Genomic DNA, 26911 nt, shown 5'->3' with positions numbered 1-26911 from the left:
CCACAGAAAAAGGATTAAACATAGTCTGGCAAACACAATTTGTTATTAAGTGAGAACAAAGAAAACTATAGTTAGCCATTCTTTCGGGTGCTAGTACCAAAGAGCATATAATCCAAATATAATCACTGCTAGTACTAGCGTAAGCCAAAGACCGCGTGACAGTACTGAAGTACAAAAGAAAGGGATGACTATCATTTTCCTGGTTCTTACTGACTGACAAGTTGTGTTTGCCAAACTATATAAAGGCGCGAAATTCAAATTTTCTATGGGACGATATCCCTTCGCACCTACATTTTTTAAATTTGCCGCCTTTTTCTACTGACAAGATTTGCTTGACCAACTATATGTACGTTTATTTAACTACTATGACTACTATACTTTATTTTTTAAAATCCATGATTTGTACCAAAAATATACAGATGCACTATCGAAACGCAAGTTTGAGTGACATTGACAGGTGGATTTTGAGGTTATGTTATTGAACACCAAAACAACATCGTCTTACATCGTCGCGAAACATAACAAATCAAATTAACTAACTTTATTTTAGTGTTTTACGAACAATGACGACAATTTGCAAGTATTGTAACGAACCGGAAAACAAGCAATACCGGCCCGGTCTGATCTGTGATACCTGTATATGTTTCGTACATTTGACTTGTTTGAGGCGGCAAGGGACTCCGGGAGACTTGGCTTGCGATGTTTTCTTCGATTTCACATGTAAGGAATGCTCTCCAAATAAAAAGGAAGTGTTTTCAAGGAACAGATTTCCGTGGTAAGGATATTTACAAGTGTTTTTCTTCTATTCATACTTGGTTTGCCATGGTCGGAATAAACCATTTTTAACTGCGTGCCACTCTACAGAGCACCAAATTTTACATCTTAAATAATCTTCTTGGTGCAACAGACACAAAACGAAGTCACTTGGAAAGTGATAGTGATAATAGAAATAAAATATATTTATAACACGCCTCTCACGGTATATATTAAGTGCTAGATTTCGATCAGTTACCTGTTACACAGATCCTCTACCTACCTGTTCCATTATTAATGTATTTAAATGTGTTCGCTGACAGTACGTCAACAGGTGGGTTACTTGTAGGCTTAACAGTGCTTAACAATAAAGTGATCATAATTTGGTTTTATTATCAGTTTCATTTTATACTAAAAATTGGGTAATCATTTGTGTATCTTTATAAGCAGTTAGGTTTTTATGTTTACTTATTTAATTTATTCTTCAGGGTGAGTGTAATCCTGCTAACGCTGCACCATCTCACTACCAATGCGTATGGCATCAGCAACCATGGATTCTTCCATTACAAGACTCACATCTGCTCCTTTATTGACCGCAACTGGGGGCTATTATTTGATCCACAATTGTAAGTATTTTACCAAATTTCTTGATTTGGACTTTGAATGACTGAATTTGTCTACTTTTTTTGCAATTACTTGAATATGATTAAGGGTCTCCCCAGATATATTGACGCGCATTCGGCAAAATCCGATAGGAAAAAGCTTTATGCCAAGTGACGACTTTTTAGCTCTTATTGCATTGCGCAGACATAAAGCTTTTTCATATAGGGGAAAAAAGCAAATAGACATATGAATTGATCATAGTTACAGCCAGTCTCTGAAAAGACAGGCAACTTTTACAACTGACACAACTAATTATTCTTAGTTTGTTGTTATTCTTTGTTATATCAAATAAGGCAAAGCAATAGTGATTCAATATTTAATTTTTTTAGGGGAAAAAAAGCTAACTTCCTCCTGATTTAAGCCTCCTCCTGAAGGAGTTCTGTGACATGTCTGTCAATCTAAGTATTTTAAGACAAATCTGTCATAAAAATGAAGAATGAAGGTTTCAGCACAAAATGTGAACCAATTTAAAAATAAATTAAACAAGCACACCTATACATCTAACATACTTGTCAATGATAACTGGATACACGCAATATCAGTTGTCACAACTGCCTGCTTATAGAAAAAAAAACTGTCCAAGTGCGAGTCGGACTCGCGTTTCTAGGGTTCCGTATATAAGTCCGACTCACGCTTGACTGCACATTTGTAATAGGTTTTCCTGTCATCTATAGGTAAAGAACTATTTCTGTATTATTTTCAAAACTTTAGACCCAGTAGTTTCGGAGATAAAGGGGGGGAATGGTCATTTTTTGGCTATTTTCTTAAATAACTTCGAACCTATGTATTTTAAAATTATAAATAAAACATGTCCATCTTTGGGTCACTAATTTACATATGTGTACCAAACTTCAACTTAATTGGTCCAGTTGTTTCCGAGAAAATAGGCTGTGACAGACAGACAGACAGACGCACGAGTGATCCTATAAGGGTTCCGTTTTTTCCTTTTGAGGTACGGAACCCTAAAAATGGTCTTACAGTACACTAAAATCACTAAATGGTCTCTGTTTCCAGCAAACAGAAGAAGAACTGGGTAGGCACTATAGCCGGCTGTCTCTCAGTGTACAGCAACATAATATTCCGGTCCGGCTCAACTATATTGGGAGAGACAGGCTGGTGGCAGTTACAGCATGCATTCTCGCCAGCGGTCGCTTCACATATTAGTAAGATTCACACTTAATTTTCATATATCAGCCCTTAAAAAGAATCCTAGCCAGACTGGCAGGAGTCTTTTAAAAACTTGTCTTTTTTATTCAGAATCAGAATCAAGTATTTTATTTGTGATAAACTTAAAACTAAAATTACATACAAAAGTATAACTAAAAACTGCAAGTATTCATAAGATTGGTAAGAGTTAAAGTTTACCACGAAATGGTCTCGCCTCAACATAATACTGACCCGAAAGTCAGCGCTGATCTTCCGGCGAGACCATTTGTGGGTCCCGATCGCAGCCGTACGACACGGCTCTATCATAAGCTGAACGCAGCCTTTGCAGCGGCAACCGGCGCCATCTTGTCATCTCACTTTTCTCTGTTGATAATGCATAATGATAACAAAGCATACTTTTTCACCTAGTATCTTTTTTTTAATTTATGACTTTTTTTTATTTCCAGTCCAAGAGATAGCGAGAGACAAGCCAAAGGGCCGGCCTCGGGGACAGGTGGCGCTCGACATTAATGTGTTCTCTGAGAAGGTCATCGAAATGGGTATGAAGTTTTATATGACGTAACAAATAATAAGTTCTTTATGCAACAAGAGTAATATACCTATGTTTTTAGGGTTCGTACCCAAAGGGTAAAAACAGGACCCTATTATTAAAACTCCACTGTCCGCGTGTCTGTCTGTCTGTCACCAGGCTGTATCTTAGATAGACAGTTGAAATTTTCACAGATGATGTATTTCTGTTGCCACTATAACAACAAATACTAAAAACAGAATGAAATATATATTTAAATGGGGCTACCATACAACGAACGTAATTTTTTGCCGTTTTTGGTTAATGGTAAGGAACCCTTCGTGCGCGAGTCCGACTCGGACTTGGCCGGTTTTATTTGAATGTGTACAAACAGCAACACTCTTAATTGTCCATCGGTGGACCTTATGCTTTTTGTAATAAGGTAAACGAACTGTCAGTTAACAGTGTGGCCGATGATATGCAATATTCAATGCATGTCTTTTTCCATTTTTTTGTTCTAGGCTACAAAGAATTCCTAAGAACTGAGGAACCTCAGTTGATCATCGAGAGGCCAGCCAAGCAACGCAAATTAGACCTCGACTACGGGACCAGTTTCTACGACCAACTTGAGGCAGACTCCAGGTTAGATCTCATTCCGATTTGATCTATCTATTAAGCCCTAAGCCCCTTTATTCTGAGTTAGAGTATGTCTCTAAGCTCAGTGTGCCGCTTGGCAAAGGCCTCCTCTAGCTCTTTCCATTGGGGTCTGTCGTGGGCCACTCTTCTCCAGTTTGGGCCTGCTGTGAGTTTGAGTTCATCCTCCCATCTTGTTCGAGGTCTCCTCTGGCTCCGTGTGCAACCTCTTGGGTACCAATCCGTTACGATCTTGCTCCATTTTTCGTTATAAAGAAAACAAGTGCAGTGATATACACGCATCAGCTTTCGGCTGCTAGTGTATTAAACAATATAATAATAATAATTTTTCCTGCCTGTCTCTCAACATGTGGCCAGGCCATCTCCATTTCCACTTTCTTCATTCCGATTACAATATCTTATTCAGATGTGAATTAACCTTAGAGTATAGTCGCCATTCACTTATATGTAAAGACGGACCTTACGGGCACTAAGAATGGTGCTAGTTAAGCGCTGTCACTCACGAATTCGAGCCAATCGTGTAGTCTACACAACTATCTCATTAAACAAACGCGTTGTGGCGTTCTAACGTCTACTGATGCACGATTGGCTCGAGTTCGTGTGCGTGACACCGTTGTACTGGGACCATTCTTAGTGCCCGTAAGGCCCGTCTTTACGAAGTAATATATGAGTCAATGATAGTCGCGCTTTTCCGTGAAACGCTAGTGCTCTTGTAGGGAGCAGTTTACTGCTCATTGAAACCACTAGGTACAAAATAAATAAACAAGTCAAAACTATTAGAATAAAACCGGGCAAGTGCGAATCGGACTCGCGCACGAAGGGTTCCGTACCATAATGCAAAAAAAAAACATAAAAAAAAACAAAAAAAAAAACGGTCACCCATTCAAGTACTGACCACTCCCGACGTTGCTTAACTTTGGTCAAAAATCACGTTTGTTGTATGGGAGCCCCATTTAAATCTTTATTTTATTCTGTTTTTAGTATTTGTTGTTATAGCGGCAACAGAAATACATCATCTGTGAAAATTTCAACTGTCTAGCTATCACGGTTCGTGAGATACAGCCTGGTGACAGACAGACGGACGGACGGACGGACGGACGGACGGACGGAAGGACGGACGGACGGACAGCGAAGTCTTAGTAATAGGGTCCCGTTTTACCCTTTGGGTACGGAACCCTAAAAAGTAACATTTATTATAGTTTTAAAAGTTAGTACAAAAAATTTACCTTGACAAATGTACCGTGTTCAAGTAGGTAATCACAGTTTTTCGCCACGGGCGGCAAAATGCCCATAGTGCAAGCACTCTAACTAGGGTTAACACTGGGTTAACATAACATGTAAGCGCCCCTTGCAACATCCCACTAACCCGGAGTTAACCGACTAAACTGTTAACCCTGTGTCAAATTGTACTGGTAACCATGGTAACTCCAGGTTTAACCGGTAAACCCCGGGTTAGTGGGATGGTGCAAGTGACGCTAAGGGGAATAAAAGCGTTTTTTATTTGTTTGTAGCAGGCAATCGGTGGTGGAGGAGGGTGCCGAAGGATCGTGCTCGGACGACGCGCGGTTCGACTTCGTACCGCGCTACGTACTCCCGGTAATGACAAACATACGTTAAGGTGCCGTATTAGGTTCAGAGAGCGGAATTTTTAAAAATTCGTACCGCTTTTTTAGATCACCATTAAATACGGATGCCAAAAATTTTATTAGCAATCTTGAGGATTTTGTCTAGTGACTATTCATCGATTCGAATCCTGATTTTGTGACTTTATAGAAAAAAATCACGAACAGAGATCTAAAACGCAATTTAGAACTTTGTAACAATTTACACACAAAAGCTAAAAATATATAAAATTGCTTCTAAAAATTCGCGGGAGGAAATATTTGAGTTGGAGGGAACTCGTCGATTACTTTATGGTTAAAATTAAAATTCGAAAACCTGATATCTGCGGTCCCGAGCACGCACATCCATCTCGCTCACGTTTATGCTCAGTGAGAGTGAAAGAAGAACACGAACCTACGGGGCCTTAAAACAAGTCTGAATAGTTTGTTTGCTAAAGGTGCAAGAGTACCTTGGTAAAAGTTTATGTACCTAGATCGGTAAAGGTAGGTGCACAATTACCTCGGTTTATATACAAAAATTCCTTTTTTGAAATTTCTCTCAAAACGTTGTATGGGGAGATTTTCCCAAATTTTCCGTGTACTTTTTGAAACTTTTCGTAAAATCAAATGTACAATTTTCCTATAAGTATTTCCAGAGCGACTCGTCAAGCGTGCACTCCCCGCCCGTGCACCAAACGATCTACTACGATTCGGACTCTCGCAGCGTCTCCCCACACATACCCGAGCCGCAACCCGAGCCACCCGAGCCTGAGGAAAAACCCGAGAAAAAGAAGGTAGGTTCAAAATAGTACATCAGACACTCTACTACGATTCGGACTCACGCAGCGTCTCCCCACACACCCGACCCGCAACCCGATCCACCCGAGCCTGAAGACAAACTCGACAAGAAGAGGGTAGGCTTATAATAGTTCTTTAGACGCTCTACTACGATTTGGACTTTCGCAGCATCTCCCCGCGCAAACCCGAGCCGCAACCCGAGCCACCCGAGCCTGTGGAAAAACCCGAGAAGAAGAAGGTAGGCTTATAATAGTACTTTAGACGCTCTACTACGATTTGGACTTTCGCAGCGTCTCCCCGCACAGACCCTAGCCACCCGAGCCTGAGGAAAAACCCGAGAAGAAGAGGGTGGGCTTATAATAGTACTTTAGACGCTCTACTACGATTTGGACTTTCGCAGCGTCTCCCCGCACAGACCCAAGCCACCCGAGCCTGAGGAAAAACCCGACAAGAAGAGGGTAGGCTTATAATAGTACTTTAGACGCTCTACTACGATTTGGACTTTCGCAGCGTTTCCCCGCACAGACCCAAGCCACCCGAGCCTGAGGAAAAACCCGACAAGAAGAGGGTAGGCTTATAATAGTACTTTAGACGCTCTACTACGATTTGGACTTTCGCAGCGTCTCCCCGCACAGACCCAAGCCACCCGAGCCTGAGGAAAAACCCGACAAGAAGAGGGTAGGCTTATAATAGTACTTTAGACGCTCTACTACGATTTGGACTTTCGCAGCGTCTCCCCGCTCAGACCCAAGCCACCCGAGCCTGAGGAAAAACCCGACAAGAAGAGGGTAGGCTTATAATAGTACTTTAGACGCTCTACTACGATTTGGACTTTCGCAGCGTTTCCCCGCACAGACCCAAGCCACCCGAGCCTGAGGAAAAACCCGACAAGAAGAGGGTAGGCTTATAATAGTACTTTAGACGCTCTACTACGATTTGAACTTTCGCAGCGTCTCCCCGCACAGACCCAAGCCACCCGAGCCTGAGGAAAAACCCGACAAGAAGAGGGTAGGCTTATAATAGTACTTTAGACGCTCTACTACGATTTGGACTTTCGCAGCGTCTCCCCGCACAGACCCAAGCCACCCGAGCCTGAGGAAAAACCCGACAAGAAGAGGGTAGGCTTATAATAGTACTTTAGACGCTCTACTACGATTTGGACTTTCGCAGCGTTTCCCCGCACAGACCCAAGCCACCCGAGCCTGAGGAAAAACCCGACAAGAAGAGGGTAGGCTTATAATAGTACTTTAGACGCTCTACTACGATTTGAACTTTCGCAGCGTCTCCCCGCACAGACCCAAGCCACCCGAGCCTGAGGAAAAACCCGACAAGAAGAGGGTAGGCTTATAATAGTACTTTAGACGCTCTACTACGATTTGAACTTTCGCAGCGTCTCCCCGCACAGACCCAAGCCACCCGAGCCTGAGGAAAAACCCGACAAGAAGAGGGTAGGCTTATAATAGTACTTTAGACGCTCTACTACGATTTGGACTTTCGCAGCGTCTCCCCGCACAGACCCAAGCCACCCGAGCCTGAGGAAAAACCCGACAAGAAGAGGGTAGGCTTATAATAGTACTTTAGACGCTCTACTACGATTTGGACTTTCGCAGCGTTTCCCCGCACAGACCCAAGCCACCCGAGCCTGAGGAAAAACCCGACAAGAAGAGGGTAGGCTTATAATAGTACTTTAGACGCTCTACTACGATTTGAACTTTCGCAGCGTCTCCCCGCACAGACCCAAGCCACCCGAGCCTGAGGAAAAACCCGACAAGAAGAGGGTAGGCTTATAATAGTACTTTAGACGCTCTACTACGATTTGAACTTTCGCAGCGTCTCCCCGCACAGACCCAAGCCACCCGAGCCTGAGGAAAAACCCGACAAGAAGAGGGTAGGCTTATAATAGTACTTTAGACGCTCTACTACGATTTGGACTTTCGCAGCGTCTCCCCGCACAGACCCAAGCCACCCGAGCCTGAGGAAAAACCCGACAAGAAGAGGGTAGGCTTATAATAGTACTTTAGACGCTCTACTACGATTTGGACTTTCGCAGCGTTTCCCCGCACAGACCCAAGCCACCCGAGCCTGAGGAAAAACCCGACAAGAAGAGGGTAGGCTTATAATAGTACTTTAGACGCTCTACTACGATTTGGACTTTCGCAGCGTCTCCCCGCTCAGACCCAAGCCACCCGAGCCTGAGGAAAAACCCGAGAAGAAGAGGGTGGGCTTATAATAGTTCTTTAGATGCTCTACTACGATTTGGACTCTCGCAGCGTCTCCGCACAGACCGAAGCCACTCGAGCCTGAGGAAAAACCCGACAAGAAGAGGGTAGGCTTATAATAGTACTTTAGACGCTCTACTACGATTTGGACTTTCGCAGCGTTTCCCCGCACAGACCCTAGCCACCCGAGCCTGAGGAAAAACCCGACAAGAAGAGGGTAGGCTTATAATAGTACTTTAGACGCTCTACTACGATTTGGACTTTCGCAGCGTCTCCCCGCTCAGACCCAAGCCACCCGAGCCTGAGGAAAAACCCGAGAAGAAGAGGGTGGGCTTATAATAGTTCTTTAGATGCTCTACTACGATTTGGACTCTCGCAGCGTCTCCGCACAGACCGAAGCCACTCGAGCCTGAGGAAAAACCCGACAAGAAGAGGGTAGGCTTATAATAGTACTTTAGACGCTCTACTACGATTTGGACTTTCGCAGCGTTTCCCCGCACAGACCCAAGCCACCCGAGCCTGAGGAAAAACCCGACAAGAAGAGGGTAGGCTTATAATAGTACTTTAGACGCTCTACTACGATTTGGACTTTCGCAGCGTCTCCCCGCACAGACCCAAGCCACCCGAGCCTGAGGAAAAACCCGACAAGAAGAGGGTAGGCTTATAATAGTACTTTAGACGCTCTACTACGATTTGGACTTTCGCAGCGTCTCCCCGCTCAGACCCAAGCCACCCGAGCCTGAAGAAAAACCCGAGAAGAAGAGGGTGGGCTTATAATAGTTCTTTAGATGCTCTACTACGATTTGGACTCTCGCAGCGTCTCCGCACAGACCCGGGCCGGAAGACAAACCAGACAAGAAGGTACAATGGGGTTGGCAACTGTCAAAGGTTTGCATAGATGGCGCCATCATAAGCTTGTCCCTTTCACTAGGCGCCATTCATTTATTACGTAAGACAATTTAGGGGGGAAGAGGGGCCGAAATTTTTTTTTCTTACAAGGGGAGAGAGGGGGTTTGCAAAGTTCTTACGTAAGACCACAAAGATCACAATTTCTATGAAATTATGACGTTTAAAATAATACTTCCACACTTTATGCTATCAAACAGGGTGCAGAGTTACCTTAAACGGGCTCCAGTACCATTCCAAAAAATTTGAAAAATAAACACTAAAACAAACCAAACGTGTACTATGTTTTTCCTTTTGATTCTTACGTAATATATATATGGTAAATAGTAATATAGGGGGAGGGGGTCAGCCTATTCAAAGGGGTCAAAAACTGGCAAAAATCGTCTTGCGTAATAAATGAATGGCGCCCTAGTTTAGTTCTATGAGAGTTGGCTTAAAAAGCTGGCATCCAGGGCATAAAATTCCATTAAAAAACAAACTTTTGACACAATTCTAGGGATTGACAGGGCAAGCTATGCTGGCGCCATCTACTAAATACTTAATTCGACCGACCAATCCCATTGGATTTTATTGGAAATAGCTTTTTATAAATAGCGTTTTCTATTTGTTTAAGGTTGAAGAGAAGCGAGAACTGACGAGAGAGTCGATGTTTTCCAAAGAGCCGAACAGCTTGGAGTTGCCGTGGGTCGAACAGGAAAAATATGAGGTAAGATCATTTAGAGCCACCCCACACACACCCACAAGCGTCGGCGTCTAGTCAACTCTATGGCTGCTGCTCGACGTAACGTTGGCACAACTGCGCGGCAACGCCATTTTCTATAGCGCTGACTAGACGCCGACGCTCAAAAGACGCTAGTAGACCTTATGACCCACAACATATTTGATTAAATTTACTATTATTTGCAAAAAAAGAAAGTATTAGAAACTGCGGCTTAATAAATTAAAAAAAAGTTGTTCAAATTGGAGATCCCAATACTTCCGAGTGAAAATTCAGAACATTAAAAAAATCCCAAATTGCATATCCCAATTTTGGGGATATGACCAGATTCCATAGCTTAAAGTCGGGACGCCCAGATCCAGAATAAATCCGGACACCTGGGTGCGTAGCCAACGTGCAATCGTTAACGCTCTGTAGTTACGAAGTTTAGAACGAAACGCAACTGTCACTGTCGCGCTAGTGGGGAAGAGTATTAGAGAGAAGTGACTACGATACGCAACGGAGCGTTAACGATTGGCACGTTGGCTATGCGCGCTGATCACATGAGGATCCAAATACGTAAACTAAACACGACAATCAAGGTATTTCTGCAATTTCAGGTACAAAAAGATCTAGTCGAGCTAACACAATACGAAGAGGTCCAGCTGCTAAAACAAGTCGAGAACCTGATCCCCAAAGTGAAGGACCCTAGGAAAAGGGCCCATCTCCACAGGCTAAGGGCCAAATTGGCGCTGCGCCGTCTCAAAAGGCATAAGAGGCTGCCTGTCTTCGATATGGACAAGTAAGACGAAATTAGACTATTATAATCGATATCCTAATATGTGACGTTCTGCGGGTAAATATACCTTATGGCAGATGGCGCTTATTATTAATTCAATCTTGCCTGTTCTACTTGGTTAACCCGTGGAGCGCCCTACTGTCACAAGTGTGATAGTAGTTAGTATAGGAGTTCCATACTACGGTAATACTGGGGCGCGCCACGGGTTAATAAAGATTTTTTTTATTTGTATACACAATTCTTTGTAGCAACTACGCCAAGTGGACGGAAACGGACTGGACGGTAAACTGACGCAATGACCCTCCATCTAAAGCTTGCATTTTGTAAAAAAATAAAACATTAGTATTAACCACGCTCCAATTACTAAAGCGATTAATAAAAGTACCTTTAGGTATCCGTGGAACGTCACATATGACAGTTCCATTAGCCAGTTTACTACCCAATACATCTGCCTTTGGACCAATATGGTACTTAAATGACAGATCAGTATCAGATAGAGAGTATATTAGGACATAATTACACAAATATAGGGTCTGTGCGGAAAGAGAAGAGTCGTGGAAGGTCCAATACATTCCACGACTCTTCTCTTTCCAAACAGCCTCTATCAGATAAATTGCCTAACGTCTCATTCATTTTTATAGGGCTGTCAAAGTGCTGTCAGGACAAGTGCCAGAAGAGGTTCAAGCCGTCACCAGCGTCGAACGAGTGCTCGACAGGTTCCAGAGATCGGTACGTACTCGTACAGTACAGACATACATACAGTAGCTCGCCCCGATCAGAGACCTCGTACACTAACAAGAACATTTAGATATGATATTCGATACCCTTTTCTGAACTTCTAACTGAAGTCAAGATCGATTGGACTTATTTAAATTTAAAAACATTTATCTAGGCTAATTAGGCTATACAATTTTAACCGACATTGTAAAAGGAGTTTATTTTACAACTTTAGTTTGGTTAAGTTTTTCTTAATTTTTCCTTGTTTCTTGCAAACCACAATATTAATGGTGAAGGCCGGTAAAAGCTAAAAGTAGATGGCGCTCTCGACGATGATATTTTTATCTATGTCATTTGCCAGTGCCATAAACAGTCACTTGACATTTGCCTTCCCCGTTGGCACAAAAATTTAAAATATTTTGATTTTCTTTTTATTCCAGTACCTCCACGACAACCTATGCGGCACCATCCTGGACACAACCTACGCCGTCACCGTACTCTCCCACATTGAGCCTTCGCCGTTCCGCTCCGCTTACACCAACGCTTTGCTCAAACCTTACATAAGGAGGGATTCTGAAAGCAAACCCTTGTGGTTACGAGTTACTGATGAACTGCTTACTAAAGCCAACAGGTAGGATTTTGCTTTATAAATAAGTCTTTTAGGGTCAATCTCACACAGAAAACTTTGTGCAAAAGTGTAGTATTCAACAGAGCTCTATATTAACAGCACCACTCATAACTGTGGTTGTTTTTCCAATAACTGCAACAAAATTTACGAGTTGCCAGTCAAAAGGGTGAAAGATTGTTTAGTATACAAGACCTCGATCGCTCGAGACGTGTTAAAAGACGACAAACGACTATTCTACTCTTTATTACCTCTACAACCTATTGGGCACCATCCTCGACACAACCTACGCCGTCATCGTACTCTCCCACATCGAGCCTTCGCCGTTCCGCTCCGCTTACACCAACGCTTTGCACAAACCTTACATAAGAAGGGATTGTGAAAGCAAACCCTTGTGGTTACGAGTTACCGATGAACTGCTTACAAAAGCCAACAGGTAGGATTTTTCTTTATGTGTAGTAAATAAAGTTAGTGGACCCCGCAGTAATTCCTCAGCCAGAAAAAACTTTACAGTATGATAAAGTATCAATAAATAAAAAGTATTGTATACATTTCCAAAGAATAATAATAATAGAATTAAAGTAAATACCTAAAGTCTTAAATCGTTAATATCTTTTTACGGAAAAATGCTCCGTTCAAACTTTCTTCACCAGACATATTAATGTAACGTATTGCAACAATATATGAAATATCAAAAAAATATCCCAGCAGAAATACCAGTATTAATAAAATAAATTTTTTTGGCGTGTCTTGGACCGGAAAATTGCTCAGTCTAATTTTTTCACTGGAATGCCATTTTATTGCCGTTTTATACCTACAAAATGAAAATCTAAAAATTTTCCACTCTCAGTTTTTAATAGTTCTATAATACATACATTTCGATACGCATTTTTTTTGGATTTTTTTACCCACTGCGCCAAATTATATTCTAAGATCATATAAGAAGAAAAAAATGACAGAGCAATTTTCCGATGAAAATGAGCGTCAAAAAAAGGAAGTATCATAAAAAAATATTCTCATGTTTGACAAAACTTTTAGATTTTTTTCTAGTATCACATACTGATACAAATAACTTATTTTGTAAAATAATTTTGGACTGAGGAATTACTCGGTTCAATATATAAATCAGATTTGTGTTTTTACCTAACTTAGGAGTGTTTTTTTTTTTGGATATTTATAATTTTAGTCTCGGCTCATACTATACAATAACCAAGCTAAATTTCATCGACTGAGAAATTAATGCATGGGTCTCCATACAACAACTTGCTTCATTTACTACACTGTAAGTCTTTTAGGGTCAATCTACACAGAAAACTTAGCGCAAAAATGTAGTATTCAACAGAGCTCTATATTAACAGCACCACTCTTAACTGTGGTTGTTTTTGCAATAACTGCAACAAAATTTACGAGTTGTCTGTCAAAAGGGTGAAATATTGTACAGAATACAAGACCTCGATCACTCGAGACTTGTCAAAAGACGACAAAAGACTATTCTACTCTTTGTTACCTCCACAATTCTATGTGGCACCATCCTGGACACAACCTACGCCGTCACCGTACACTGCCACATCGAGCCTTCGCCGTTCCGCTCCGCTTACACCAACGCTTTGCTCAAACCGTTCATAAGGAGGGATTGTGAAAGCAAACCCTTGTGGTTACGAGTTACTGATGAACTGCTTACAAAAGCTAACAGGTTAGAAAAATATACAAAAAAGTGTAATATTATGTACTTACCTTGTAGACAGTTACATTGCAAAGAAAAGGGTTAAGTCGAAAATTGCTCGAATGTACCACTCCATATCGACGGGCTTTATCTAGAGCCATACGCGTTGGCTAATAAACTACTACTATACTATACTGTATGTTCAATTATAAAGATAAGTGTGTATACAATAAGTGTACCTACTAATTTTATGATACTGACTGATACTGACAACATATGTACCTAATTAACAGTATAAGTGTCTTGGCTGGAGCTGTAAACTTATACATAGTGTTTGAATAAAGAATAAAGAATATAGACGGTCAAGCAGATATTCTCAGTAGAAAAAGGCGGCAAATTTGAAAAATGTAGGCGCGAAGGGATATCGTCTGATAGAAAATTTGAATTTCGCGCCTTTTTCTACTGACAAGATTTGCTTGACCGTCTATACATTAGGAATTACAGATGTAGTGCAAAATTGTTTTCCCTCGTATTTTCTCGGAAACGTTCATCGTATTTGTCATGCTACTTCAGTCCACCTCAGTACGGTTACCATCAGTTTGTCACTGACATAAACGCCGTCGAGAACGTAATTTACTTTCTATACATCCCGTTTGCACTAATATGCGAGTGCAAGCGAGATGTATAGAAAGTAAATTACGTTCTCGACGGCGTTTATGTCAGTGACAAACTGATGGTAACCGTACAGTACTCTTTGTACCGAGACTGACTGAAATAGTAAGATACGTTCATACGTTTCCGTGAAAACACGATAGAAAATAATTATGCACTACATCGTATTAAATACTCTATGATAACGATGAAAACGATGGTCGTTCCTTTTCTAAAGGTTAATAGTACAGTCGGCGTCAAAGATATGTTTACACTTTTGCACCTTATGCGTTTGTAATAAGGCGAAAAATGTAAACATATCTTTGACGTCGACTGTACATTGTGCAACATGGCGCGTAACTTAAATATTGCACACGAGAGTAAGTTAAATCGCGACGGCTTGCTGGAGCGATTTATAGACTCGAGTTTGCAATATTATTACGCCCCGACACAATGTTTTTCATCACACTTGCGATACAAAAATGAAGTATAAAGACAAAAAACTGTTAATTATGTTACTAGAAACTTCATAACTCCCTAGGGAAAACGCTTTTTCTATAACTCCCGCTAAACCTGCGTGCAATTCCACATTTACTGAGCGAGTGTGATGAAAAGTGTTTTTAACATTTTGCTTGCTACAGAAAAGTTCCAGATTACAAACTGCCGCCACACGCGTCCATAGACTATTCCTACGTGCGACCACACCACATAGCAGCTGTTAACAATCTGTGCGCGCAATTCTTCTGGCCCGGCATAGACTGTGAGTGACATAGTCCATATAAAGTCATACATTACAAACTGGCGCTTACGTCCGTAGACTATTCATACGTGCGACCACACCGCATAGCAGCCGTCTTCAATCTGTGCGCGCAGTTCTTCTGGCCCGGCATAGACTGTGAGTGACATAATCCATACAAAGTCATACATTACAAACTGACGCTCGCATCCATAGACTATACCTAAGTGCGTCCACACCAATCGCAATAGTGCGCGCAGTTCTTCTGCCCGCAACAGTGGCATAGACTATAATTATACATAAGTATGTAAAGTCATAAATTGCAAACTGCCAAGACCCTTCATACATAGACTGTCAATTTACTTATTTTACACGTTTTTCTTTCAGTTTTAGAACAGATCAGTCGACATTATAGTTGGTCAAACCAATTTGTCAGTCAGTTACAACCAGGAAAACTATACTCATCTTTTTCTTTTGTTTCTAGTACTAGTGTAAGACAGAGATAGTATGATTCTCTCTGTCTATGGTTGAAATGAGACAGTCCTTTGACAAACTATAATAATATTTCTACCCCACTCCATATTTGAGATCTTTATGTCAGTTGTTCCCAGTGGCAACAAGTGAAAAAAAAATCCTGTTATTCACAATTACATGCAAGTTTTTTTACCTGTAATAAATTAATTCGAGTTTTTTTTTCAGTGACCGAGGCGCTGGAATACCCTGAATTCAGCTGTGTAGTGACATACAAGCGACTTATCATCGGGTGCGCTTTCTTAGTACCAGCGGACGTGGCCTACATCTCCTTCATATTAGTACGGCCGGAGTGGAGGAGAGCTGGCATTGCTACCTTCATGCTATATCACTTGCTGCAGGTTGGTATATTACACTTATTTGGCGGTGAGAAGCTCTTTATTCGTATAACCCAGCAGTCAGCAAACTTTTAGCAGCCAGGGGCCACATAGTAGTTAACGAAGTTGACGCGGGCCGCACTTTGTTAATATTTATGACTATTAGACATTGTCGTTTGTCAATATTATATAGGTACAAAATAGCGAGGGAGGCTCGCGGGCCGCCTGTTGCCGACCGCTGGTATAACCGATGGGGCAGAAAGGTCTAGAGAAGCCCCTAAATGCTCCTGGTACTGAGTTTGTATAGCGAGAACTTCTCACCAGTGTGAATCTTACCAGTGGTAACTACTGGGAATTTTTTTTCCCACTAGTTACCACCAACTCGGCTTGGTGGTAACTACTGGGATTTTTTATCAAAAATCAAAGGAGCAAAAATCTGGAAAATATGTAATTCATTTTACAGTAATTAATAAGATACATTTAATCCGGATAATAAGTTAATTTCTACTTGACTAGAATGAGACTCTTCTATTTTAGTGTTTACACTTGTACCGGTAAAACTGTTTTAATATTTTTGATCACTTTTAAAGCAGTTTACTGAATCACTGACACATAATTATTTATTACAGCACGCTACATTTTAATAGTATTGAATTCTAACAATATTTTGGTGGTAACTACTGGGGAAAAAAATCCCACCTTTTACCAGTGGTAACTACTGGGAATAAAAATGCCCAGTAGTTACCACCAAGCCAAGTTGGTGGTAACTAGTGGGTTTTTTTTTCCCAGTAGTTACCAGGGGTAAAAGGTGGGAAAAAAATTCCCAGTAGTTACCACTGGTAAGAACTTGGTGGTAACTAGTGGGAATAACCCGGTCATGCACATTACTGTCAATCTTACCACCATCATTGTTACAATCATCATCATCATCATCATATCAGCAGTGCTGGCTTGGCTGGTTGTTACAATCAACTATACAATAAATCTAAGTTATACAGGTTACCTATACTCAAATAGTACATCTGTTACAGACATGCACAGGCAAGGATGTCACGCTGCACGTCTCGCCGACGAATCCTTCCATCTTCCTCTACCAGAAGTTTGGTTTCAAAGTGAGTATGACTGGTATTTGATATGGCTTTATAGGCTTTATAGTGGGTTAAGAGCAGGGACCGAATACCGGTATATTTTTCATACAAATTAACCGGTATTGAATTTCGGTATCTTGGTTGTTTATGTATATTTTTGCACTTAATTTAGCTAATCTGATCAATCATTATCCTCACCTAAATACTATTCTATAATATCCATGAAATAATGTGAAAGCTATGAGATATTTTGATTTTTAGTTATACCGGTAATGGTCCCTGGTTAAGAGTGATTTGCAAGAGCTTGTTTATGAAAATATTGGCATAAACTCAAATTAATTGTTCTGCAATATTCATTTTAATCTTTCTAAAGTAATAGTTGTACAGTAAGTAAAGTAGCATTTTATTACAGTGCTGTTGCTTAAGATATTGACACTTAACAGTGTTTGAAAGTAAGTAGACATTTTTTGGGTTTTTTTTTTCAACAAAAATTTATTACTCGACATGTCAAACTAGAAAAAACTGTGGAGTATAGACAGTATAGTACAGGTACAGGGAAACCGTAATATAGCTCTCAGCATTGAAAGGGTTACTGAACTCTTTATCACAGAATAACTAATAGTACTACCGTACAGAAAATTCACTCCTTCACAAAAGTCAGATTTAGGTATAAAATTATACCTATACTCGCCGCCTACAACAAAATTGAAACTTATAACCGCGCACGAACGGTGAATCTTGTTTGCGCGAGCGCCACGTGACACGACTATCGTGCGGTCGAGCGGCAGCCCCACTGCCATACCCCTGCCGCTCCGAGCGGCGCGCCGGCCAAATGTACCTAAACTGCGTAGTGACACCCCCCTGCTCTTATCTTAAGTAGGAAGGATTATGTAAATAAAAGAGTATATATATTCACAATGGTTTATAAATAAAGCCTTCAGTAATAAGATAATCATATATCTTCCTAGTTTTGTTTACATCTATCTTCACTATCCGTCTAGCGTCCAACAATCTTAGGTACCCTAACTTATTGTTCTCAGCAATCAGTTGCTCCTTGATTTCCAAGTAGTTCCTCGGAATTAACCTTAAATTTGAACATAAGGTCTTTTCCGAGTCTGATAGGTGAAGGAATCCTGGTAAATCGATGATTTCCAATGGATTCATCTGCCGCTTGTACTTTTTGACCTGCAAATCTTTTGTGAAACAAACTTTGCCACTCATTTTCACTGGTGATTGGCTCTCAAACTTCCTTTGTATTATCATTGTATTGTATTTTTGTTCTTTCATCACTATGTCATGTTCCTTCTTTAATTCTTTATACAATCCTGCACAGTACAGTGTCCTAATCCCGTTCTTTCTATACTCTATTAGTTTAGTTATCCGTTGTAATAACTCAGCTTCCACACTAAGTGACTCCATAAACGCATCAAACTGCATACCTGTCATAAACTGCATGAATGCCAAGAGCCGTTCAGACTTATGCCGTGTTAGAATTCTATCAAACTTCTGCACCCATGATATCAGTTTATTTGGCATGATCAAGCCATGATTTTGAATTATTTCATACCGTCTCTGCCTTTCTCTTAATCTAGTGTTTAAAGCACTTACTAAAGACACTTTTAGAGCATCCATACATTCATCATTCTCATCATCGGAATATGCGTCTTCAATGTTGAATATGCTTTCCGCATTATGGTCATAGCTGAGCTCGAATTCAGACCGGTATGCATTATAACCGGCTAAATGCTGGTCCCCCTGATTATTCCTCGGTGGATTAGTGCTAATATCCATACTGTACAAATATGGTGTCACTATCTTAGGAAATAAAGACTGTTCAGTCTCTGGCAACAATTTTAGCTCCTTATACTGCACATTCTCTATGTAGTATTTCTTGTAATGCTCGTGACATTCCAATTTCGTTCTACTGTGCACCATTTTCGATATCTCCTCCCAATTACCATACCCGTACGTTGATAAGGCTGACAACAGCTTACATTCTTCTTTAGACGACCAGTTGCAATTGTCGAAAAGCGGAAAGTCGTTTTTCCTCACCGCGTATTTGTGGTTATTTTTGTGTCCACCCACCTCTTGTCCTGTGGCGAAACAGCTCGTACATAAACTAGCGTCGCACTCGCAGCATTCTATGTAAGGTTCGTTAGCATTTTCTCCGCAAACAGCACATTTTGTTAGTAAAATATCGTTCGACATCATTGTTCGCAGGTCGAGGAGCTAGTTCAGGATTTCTACGAGAAATACTACGACATCGACTACAAAGGTTGCCGCCACGCACTGTTCCTAAGACTCACCAGATAAATAAATGTATTTTACTGATTTCTCTGTGTTTTTTATACTTTTTCGAGAAAAAACAACACGCCCGATACAATAAACACAAGCTATTTTTTTCCACTGATTGACAGCTGACTAATTGACGACTTTTGACGTGTTACTGACAGATTATGTGTTGCTATTATAAATAAATCTAATTAAGTTTCAATATTTAAAAAATAATCAATGAAATTCAAACTTCAATTTCATGAAAAGTCGACTCGATTCTATTAGAGTTAGCCTGCAGAGAAACTAGAGAAAGCTAACTGCAGCGCAATAATTTGTCATCCACTTAAATATTATGGCAATGTTTCTTAGCTGTCACAAAGACACGTTAATGACAGGTAAATGGAATGAGACATCTTAATACTTGCACCATATTTAGAAAATATAATATTAATTTAGATCAAGGTTTTAATTTCATAGACAATTTACCACACCTAGGCCGTGAGGGCTATAACCGCGAAAATCGAAGTCCGCATATTGCGGGCATCTTTCTCTGTCACTCTAATTACGTCTTTATTGGAGTAAAAGAGAAAGATCGCCGCAATTTACGAATTTCGGTTTTCGCGGTAGGCCCTACACAGTGGTCAAGAATCGTCCATGACAAGCCATCGCCATTGTGTTCAGGGGGCAATGGTATACAATGGCGGACGACTCTGGCGACTGGCCATCGGTTGTCTATCGTGGTGCGCAATCGGAAAGTCTAACTCTAGGTATTATTGTTTCTAAAATATCAGTAAATAAAATACGGTTTAAGGTACCTTTTGCATTTTAAGCTTTTTTGACTTTTGCATACATATTACAAAATGTTGTCAATGCCTCCGGGAAGATGGCGGTAGTATATATTGTATTACGGGTAGAGATGCACCGGATATCAAGTTACTATCCGGTATCCGGCCTATCCGGCCATGATTTTAATATCCGGCCGGATACCGGATAGTGACCTACTATCTGGCCGGATACCGGATAGTAACATTGCTTGATTTCACAGTAAACTAATTGGATTTAAGAAACAGTCTTGATCATAATCGTACTTGATTATTATTTTAAAACAATTTAAACATTCCACTGACTTGCACGCGCACTCATTTAAAATCTAGAAATGTGTCCGCGCGAACGTTTACTAGGAAACAGGCCAAACATGCAGAATACGCACCTGAAAAACTGAACTGTAGGTATAGTTCCGTTGGCCGAATATTCGGCTGATGGTCAGGCCGAATATTCGGTATCCGGTATCCGGCCAAACAAGTATCCGTTGCATCTCTAATTACGGGTTTATTTTCTAGATTTAATCAATATAAAAGAATTCAAAGCCAAAGATCCCATTGTGTGGTTTATATTCTTTATAAAAAATTATAAAAGCACTCAATAACAAATGAATATATTATTGTTGTTAATCAAAACTAGAACATTTTGTACATTCAGCGTTCGAGTTAGCGTCAAAACTGACACAGACACCCAGACAATAATCCACCGTAATTTCAGGAAATCGAAATTTCATGAAGTACCTACTTTGTCGAGGTTGGACTGAAGATGAACATGTCGAAGACTAAGCTTATGACCAATAGCACCCCACGTAGGATTGAGATAAACGGAGAATCTATTGCATATGTCCAGGAGTACCTTTACTTGGGCCAAATAGTCTCCTTTCAGGCGCGACAAGAGATGGAAGTCGAAAGACGGACTGAAAACGCCTGGAGGAGCTATTGGTCAATGAAACATCTCATGAAAGGTGATCTCCCATTATCACTTAAGAGGAGACTCATGGACATGTGCATACTTCCAATTCTCACCTACGGTGCACAAACTTGGTCTTTGACAGCGTCTCAGAAGTCCAAACTCGGGGTTTACCAGCGAGCCATGGAGCGCAGCATATTAGGTGTAAAATTAATGGATCGTATCCGGAACACCACGCTGCGCTCCAGAACACAAGTCATCGATGTAATTCGGAAAGCGGCTAAGCTGAAATGGGACTGGGCTGGCCATGTCTGTCGTATGCCGAGTGAGCTGTGGGCCAAGATTACCACAGAGTGGCAGCCCAGCTCAAAACGGGGATTTGGCAGACCACGTCGGCGATGGCGAGACGAGCTAGACTCCTTTTTAAAAGAATGGCCGAAGACTGCTCAAAACCGGGAAGAATGGAAAAAACGGGGGGAGGCCTTTGCCCAGCAGTGGGACACAACAGGCTCTCAATAATAATAACCTACTTTGTTACTCTTGTTTATTCGTCACTGTCGGTGCCTTGCTCTTCGTCATCGTTCCCTTCGCCCTTTATATCTTCAACATGCATAATAAAGTTATCTTCTAGTATGTCAGTATCAGAGTCTAAATGATTTGCAGAATTTAGTTTTGTCGATGAAAATTTACTTTTGTATTTATCATTATCACTCCCTTCACATAAAACAAACTGTACGTTTTTTATTCCATCCTCTGAGTGAAAACTATTTGCGTTTTTACTTGATAGTATTTTTTTTCTCTTCCTTAAATCTTCCAATCTGCATTGAGTTAATATTGACTGGATTTTTTCTCTGGCTATAAGGCTTTGTTTCTCGGAAAGCGACTTCAACTGGCTAGCAACATACAACCCATATATCTGAAATTCGTCCGTTTGTTTAAGGGTAGTGTCAGTATTATTTCTCTCATCGTGACTTCGTATTTTACTGGACTTGCTAATAGGGGTGTCTAAATGTTTTCGCTTTTCTGTAGGTCCTGAAGAGAATTTTCGGACAGGGCTAGAATAATTTTTAAGAACATTGTTGATAAAACTATTGGGACGTTTGTGCAAAGCTCTTATTGTTGTATCACTGTCACCTTCGCTATTGCCATTAGGTTCAATCTGAAACATAAAATAGGTACTTTTAAACCGTTTTTGTTCAATAGGGAGTATTACTACAATGTTCTGCCGCCAGAGTGCAGCACTCATTTGTTTAGTAAACCATAGAGTAATTTATACATACTAGGCCTTAAACAGTTTTTGACAAGTTATCACTATGACATTGATGCATCAAGGCGGTTTTTTTATAGGTGGCCTACCGCGAAATGTGAAAATCGAAGTTTCTGTATCTGCCTCTCTATCGATCGAATAAGCAAGAGTGATAGAGAGGCAGAAACCGAACTTTCGATTGTCGTGTTTCACGGTAGGCCATGTGATTGACCTAGTGACGCATGATGTGTCAGTGATGATGTCAATGAGGTTTACTGCATGTGCTAGTGGTGCCACCTACGCAGAGCTTTGTCTAATATTCCCTATGCGTTGTCAGTTGTTTGTCAGTCACGGTCCTCACGGACTATCAAAATAATCACTAAAACGCCTACTACACGGTCATGGCTTCCGTCCACTGCAAAGGCGCCATTGAAGACGATTTAGGGGGGAAAGTGGTCTACCGTGTATTATTTTTTCTTACAAGGGGGTGGGAGTCTTGATAGTTCTAACCTTCGAGCAACACCGGCTCCCGACACATCGGAAGGGAGGGGCCCAAGCGATATCTCACCGTACAAATCTTTCTGCCATTTTTCGCGGGGGGAAAGGTGCACACAGTCACAGTACACTAAGAACAGTAGTGAATCTAAGGCCGCTCGGCAAGTTATTTGCCTACACTTGCGTTGGCGCTTAGGGTTGTCACTTTTATTTTTAGTTAATTATTATTTGCGTATTATGAGTAGCACTACGTTTCTATTTATTATAATGTTGCCTAAGTCAGGTACGAGATCGATAAGCTTCATTACTATTGTATACAATACTTTTCTACGAGTCAACAAATATAATACTTTAAACTAGTAGAATCATACAAACAACCCAAACCAAAAGTATACCTACAGCTAAAAGCGCGAGCAGCCGCGATACTTTCATACTGGTACGCGTCCCGGCGCGTTGGTCAACGACACCTTCTCGTAACTCATGAGGCCCTGGTACTTGCTCCGCGCTAAATTCAATTTTTAGACAGTTGTTTTCTCGATATTGGCCACCGTAGCCTATGGGGACTAACAAGCAACACTAAGTGGTTTTCGTAGTCTATGGATGTTGCTATATTAAGGGTGTCACATGCGCGTTTCTGACTTATGAACCAATTGTTTCTACTATACAACCTAAAATAAATAATTAATTTGAGCTATGGTTTTGTTTCGTCCTCTTGCTCGCGGCGAGCTGTAATTGGCCAATTTAATTATAGTTGAGTAAACTGTATCGAAATGAATATTATAGTTGAGTTGGGAGCCCATACATTAAAAATACCCAATTGCAGTATGGTATAAGAAATCTTAATTCAAGAATTACAGTTGACGAGTAGAAAAAATACTATTGTCTCTGTTCGAAGTCATGGTCAAAAAAATTAAGGCCTACCGTCAGAGCAGACAAATGCGAGCGGGCGGGCAGCGTACTCGAATGCACGCGATCACAGTCGCGGTACGGCCCACACTGCCGCCACCGTATTCCCCCGTATATTATGCTAATGTGTGCGTGGCAGCGCGTGCGTACACGGCGCCCGGCGCGCACGCACACATTCAAGCCGGCAGCGGCACATTTCTATGAAGATTCACTACTGTTCTTGCACTGTGACACAGTCGCACTTCTCACACACTTACATACAAAATCCAATCTGTAATGTCGACACAAATACATAGAAAATGACATACGTCAAAGACAAATCTTGCAAACCTCGATCTCTTTTTGTGTACGGACGAGTGACAAGTGTCACAACACGCACACTAACACATTTTCGTTGAAGTATGTTATTGTATTCTGAGAGATGAGAAGTCGGATTTGTCGCTCGACCGATCCGCAATTTGTACTGAGCGAGCAAAATCGATAAATCCAACAATTACATGAGACTAAAATATAATAATTGTGTTTGAATGTAATTAAACGTATGATATGTAAAAAAAAATATTACATGTGAAATGTAACACTTTCTTTTTGTAATTTTGATGTCCCCGACCTGTTTTTATAACAAAAAACCGAGCAAACAGGCATTTTTGTGCAGCAATGTTCACGCGCGCGTCTGGACTCGGTCTAGTAAAAAATCCAAGTGCAACTAGTTTTATTACCCGCGCTAGATTAGATTGACGCGCTAATCTTGTACCTCGGCAGAGGGGAAATAGTGCGAATGCCGCCTCCATTCCGTGTTGCTCGAAGGTTCTAACGTAAGATCACAAAAATGCGCAAAGATTAGATTATAATTGAATTAAATAATGAACACTTGTAAAACTTGTTTTACTTACACGTTCATCTGAAGTAAGTGTGTGCTTGCAATCGTATACATCTGCCAAAAAAGTCGCCACAGCATCGTAAAAGATCCATGTGGGTTTGTATATTTCTTCGCCAGATATGCGAGATGCAATGACTTTCTTGTGGTTTGATCGAAAAGCCGTCATGAGAGATTCCTTTTTCTTTTTTAACTCAACCACGTCTTGTACTCCCATAGCATTTGCAATGCGTAGCCATGCATCAGAGACCTGAAATAAAAAACGTAAATTAAAACGGCTTGCCAAACTATAATTGAAAATTGACCACACCTAATAGGTAACGCCCCAGAACACAGTGGTCAAGGATGGTCCATGACAAGCCATCGCCATTATGCACAGAAGGCAATGGTATACAATACAATGGCGGACGACTGGCCATCAGTTGTCTACCGTGGTGCGCCATCGCGAAGTTGTCGGTTTTTTAACACAAGGAATCGTGTCGTAGGTGTTCACATAGTCGCCCATGGCAGTGACTTGTCATGGACCATCCTTGACCACTATGTAATGGGGCCTTAATAGGTATAATAAGTAGACTAATCTTATGGACATCACCTTTGTCTTTCCGCATTTTTATGATTGCTTGCCAAGCGCCCCATTTCCAATATAAAATGTATACACTTGCGTGTTTTTGGCAGTGAATGTGTTAAAAGTAGATACCTGATTTACACAATCGGTTAATGGTAGATTAAATTCACTAGTATCAAGACTAATTCATTGTTTTTTTCTGTGGTGTTGTCACTGATTTTCAAATACTATTTTTTATCGATCGTTGCAGAGTTAGCTTGGTCTAACTTCTGTTTAATGAATTAGTAGTAACTGGAGTAAGACCAAGCTAAGTTGGCAGCGAATTATTTTTGATAGCCTAGGCTGTGTGCGTTTAAATGTTATTTAAACGTCATTATTTCATAGAAGTTTGACGTTTAAAATAGTAACACTTGCACAGCCTGGGTTATCAAAATGGCTGCTAACTTAGTTTGGTATAACTCTTTAACTGAGTATAATTAGTAGACTGTGCGGAAAGAGAAGAGTCGTGGAATGTATGGGGCCCAAGCCCAATACATTCCACGACTCTTCTCTTTCCGAACAGACTCTATCTAATATTAGTAAAGCCGCCTCCAGACTATGCGCGTGAATCGCGGGCGAAGCCGCGAACGCTAGTGTGGCGTCGATTTCGCAGATTGTTCACGCCTTCGCGCCTTGTTCTCCGTTTTTTGTCGGTATTTCGGCCCGCGTCAAAGGAGACGCGAAGCGCGAACTTGCAAGACTCCACATTACACACTATTTTGGCTCTTCTGTGGCAAGATAAATATTAATTATATTATGATTATATTATATTAAGCAGCTATATTTTACGGTTTCACAAGAAAACAAAATGGAAAAACAGCTAAATCACGTATGATGCCATAGATAACTAACAGTTAAACTCGATCAGCTGATGCTTTTCCGCCATCTTGCCGCAAACCAAACTGCGAAATCGCCGTGAAGTGTGCGAGTGTGGAGTCATATCAACTTCGCGATATGTTCGCTTCGCGACGTCGCGCCGCGATTCACGCACATAGTCTGGAGGGGGCTTAAGGATGGTTCCATGAAGAGTATGAATTTATTTATAGTCGCACCAATAAAAGTCTGCAGCGGATTTGATAGCCCACGCAGTGTAAGTGTTATTCATACGTCATAATTTCATAGAAATTTGACGTTTAAAATGACACTTGCCCTGCGTGGGCTATCAAATCCGCTGCAGACTTTTCACGGTCTGACTATATTTATTCAGTGTACAAACAGATTACAAAGAACAAGTGCAATATATGTAACAGCGTGCGTTGCGCTGGCAACACTGCTCAGCTGTCATTGCGCCGGTGTCATGAATAGGTAAGGTATAATGTTAAAATATCAATAGTGGTTTATTTGCCAATTTCTATTGATGGGGACTTTTGGTAATTCAATTTTAGTACCTACGAAACGACTTAAACAAAATCTATTATTATTTATAATTTTTTACTTAAAATTAGGTAGGTAAGTACCTTTATTTTATCCTTGTGATGCTGGTGTTTGGGATTCCAAATGCATGGCTCGTTTTGGTACATTTCAATGAATAGAGCCGTTTCTTCATTCGTCCACACCATTTTAGTCGCGTAAACACAAATTTACCGACACTTTACTCGACGGCTGCCACGAGATGGCCGCGCGAGAATACTCATTGGCGATGGCGATTGTGTAGACTTGACAACATGCGTACCAACCCAACGTCT

General features: G+C 40.9%; 3 protein-coding genes across 6 annotated transcripts; 1 reads left to right on the top strand and 2 right to left on the bottom strand.

Moving 5' to 3' along the window:
* Window positions 1–482: 482 nt before the first annotated feature.
* Window positions 483–19425, top strand: LOC134790118 (cysteine-rich protein 2-binding protein). 4 transcript variants are annotated; one of them, XM_063760905.1, is made up of 15 exons: window positions 483–775; window positions 1242–1379; window positions 2431–2579; window positions 3030–3122; window positions 3613–3733; window positions 5260–5341; window positions 6003–6140; window positions 9883–9975; window positions 10587–10768; window positions 11407–11494; window positions 11923–12113; window positions 15063–15181; window positions 15857–16029; window positions 17037–17117; window positions 19314–19425. In XM_063760905.1, the coding sequence occupies exons 1-15, from the start codon at window positions 564–566 to the stop codon at window positions 19404–19406; spliced, it is 1953 nt and encodes a 650-aa protein (XP_063616975.1). In that variant the 5' UTR covers window positions 483–563; the 3' UTR covers window positions 19407–19425. The 4 variants fall into 4 exon arrangements, with proteins under 4 accessions (XP_063616975.1, XP_063616973.1, XP_063616974.1 ...); XM_063760903.1 differs by having other exon boundaries at window positions 5994–6140; XM_063760904.1 differs by having other exon boundaries at window positions 5257–5341.
* Window positions 18003–19326, bottom strand: LOC134790119 (transcriptional adapter 2A). The gene has a single exon (XM_063760906.1). It carries the CDS (start codon window positions 19302–19304, stop codon window positions 18006–18008), a length of 1299 nt encoding a protein of 432 aa, XP_063616976.1. The 5' UTR covers window positions 19305–19326; the 3' UTR covers window positions 18003–18005.
* A 1323-nt stretch (window positions 19426–20748) lies between the features above and the next one.
* LOC134790196 (uncharacterized) lies at window positions 20749–26896 on the bottom strand. Its single transcript, XM_063761026.1, has 4 exons — window positions 26684–26896; window positions 24639–24872; window positions 21625–22257; window positions 20749–20929 (listed from the first exon to the last, which is right to left on the bottom strand). Exons 1-3 carry the CDS (start codon window positions 26783–26785, stop codon window positions 21643–21645), a joined length of 951 nt encoding a protein of 316 aa, XP_063617096.1. The 5' UTR covers window positions 26786–26896; the 3' UTR covers window positions 20749–20929; window positions 21625–21642.
* Window positions 26897–26911: the final 15 nt, after the last annotated feature.

The sequence above is a fragment of the Cydia splendana genome, chromosome 4 (assembly GCF_910591565.1).
Source record: "Cydia splendana chromosome 4, ilCydSple1.2, whole genome shotgun sequence".
NCBI classification, from domain to species: Eukaryota; Metazoa; Arthropoda; class Insecta; order Lepidoptera; family Tortricidae; genus Cydia; species Cydia splendana.
Note: the sequence above shows the minus strand (reverse complement) of the source record. Positions and strands in the feature narration are given on the sequence as shown.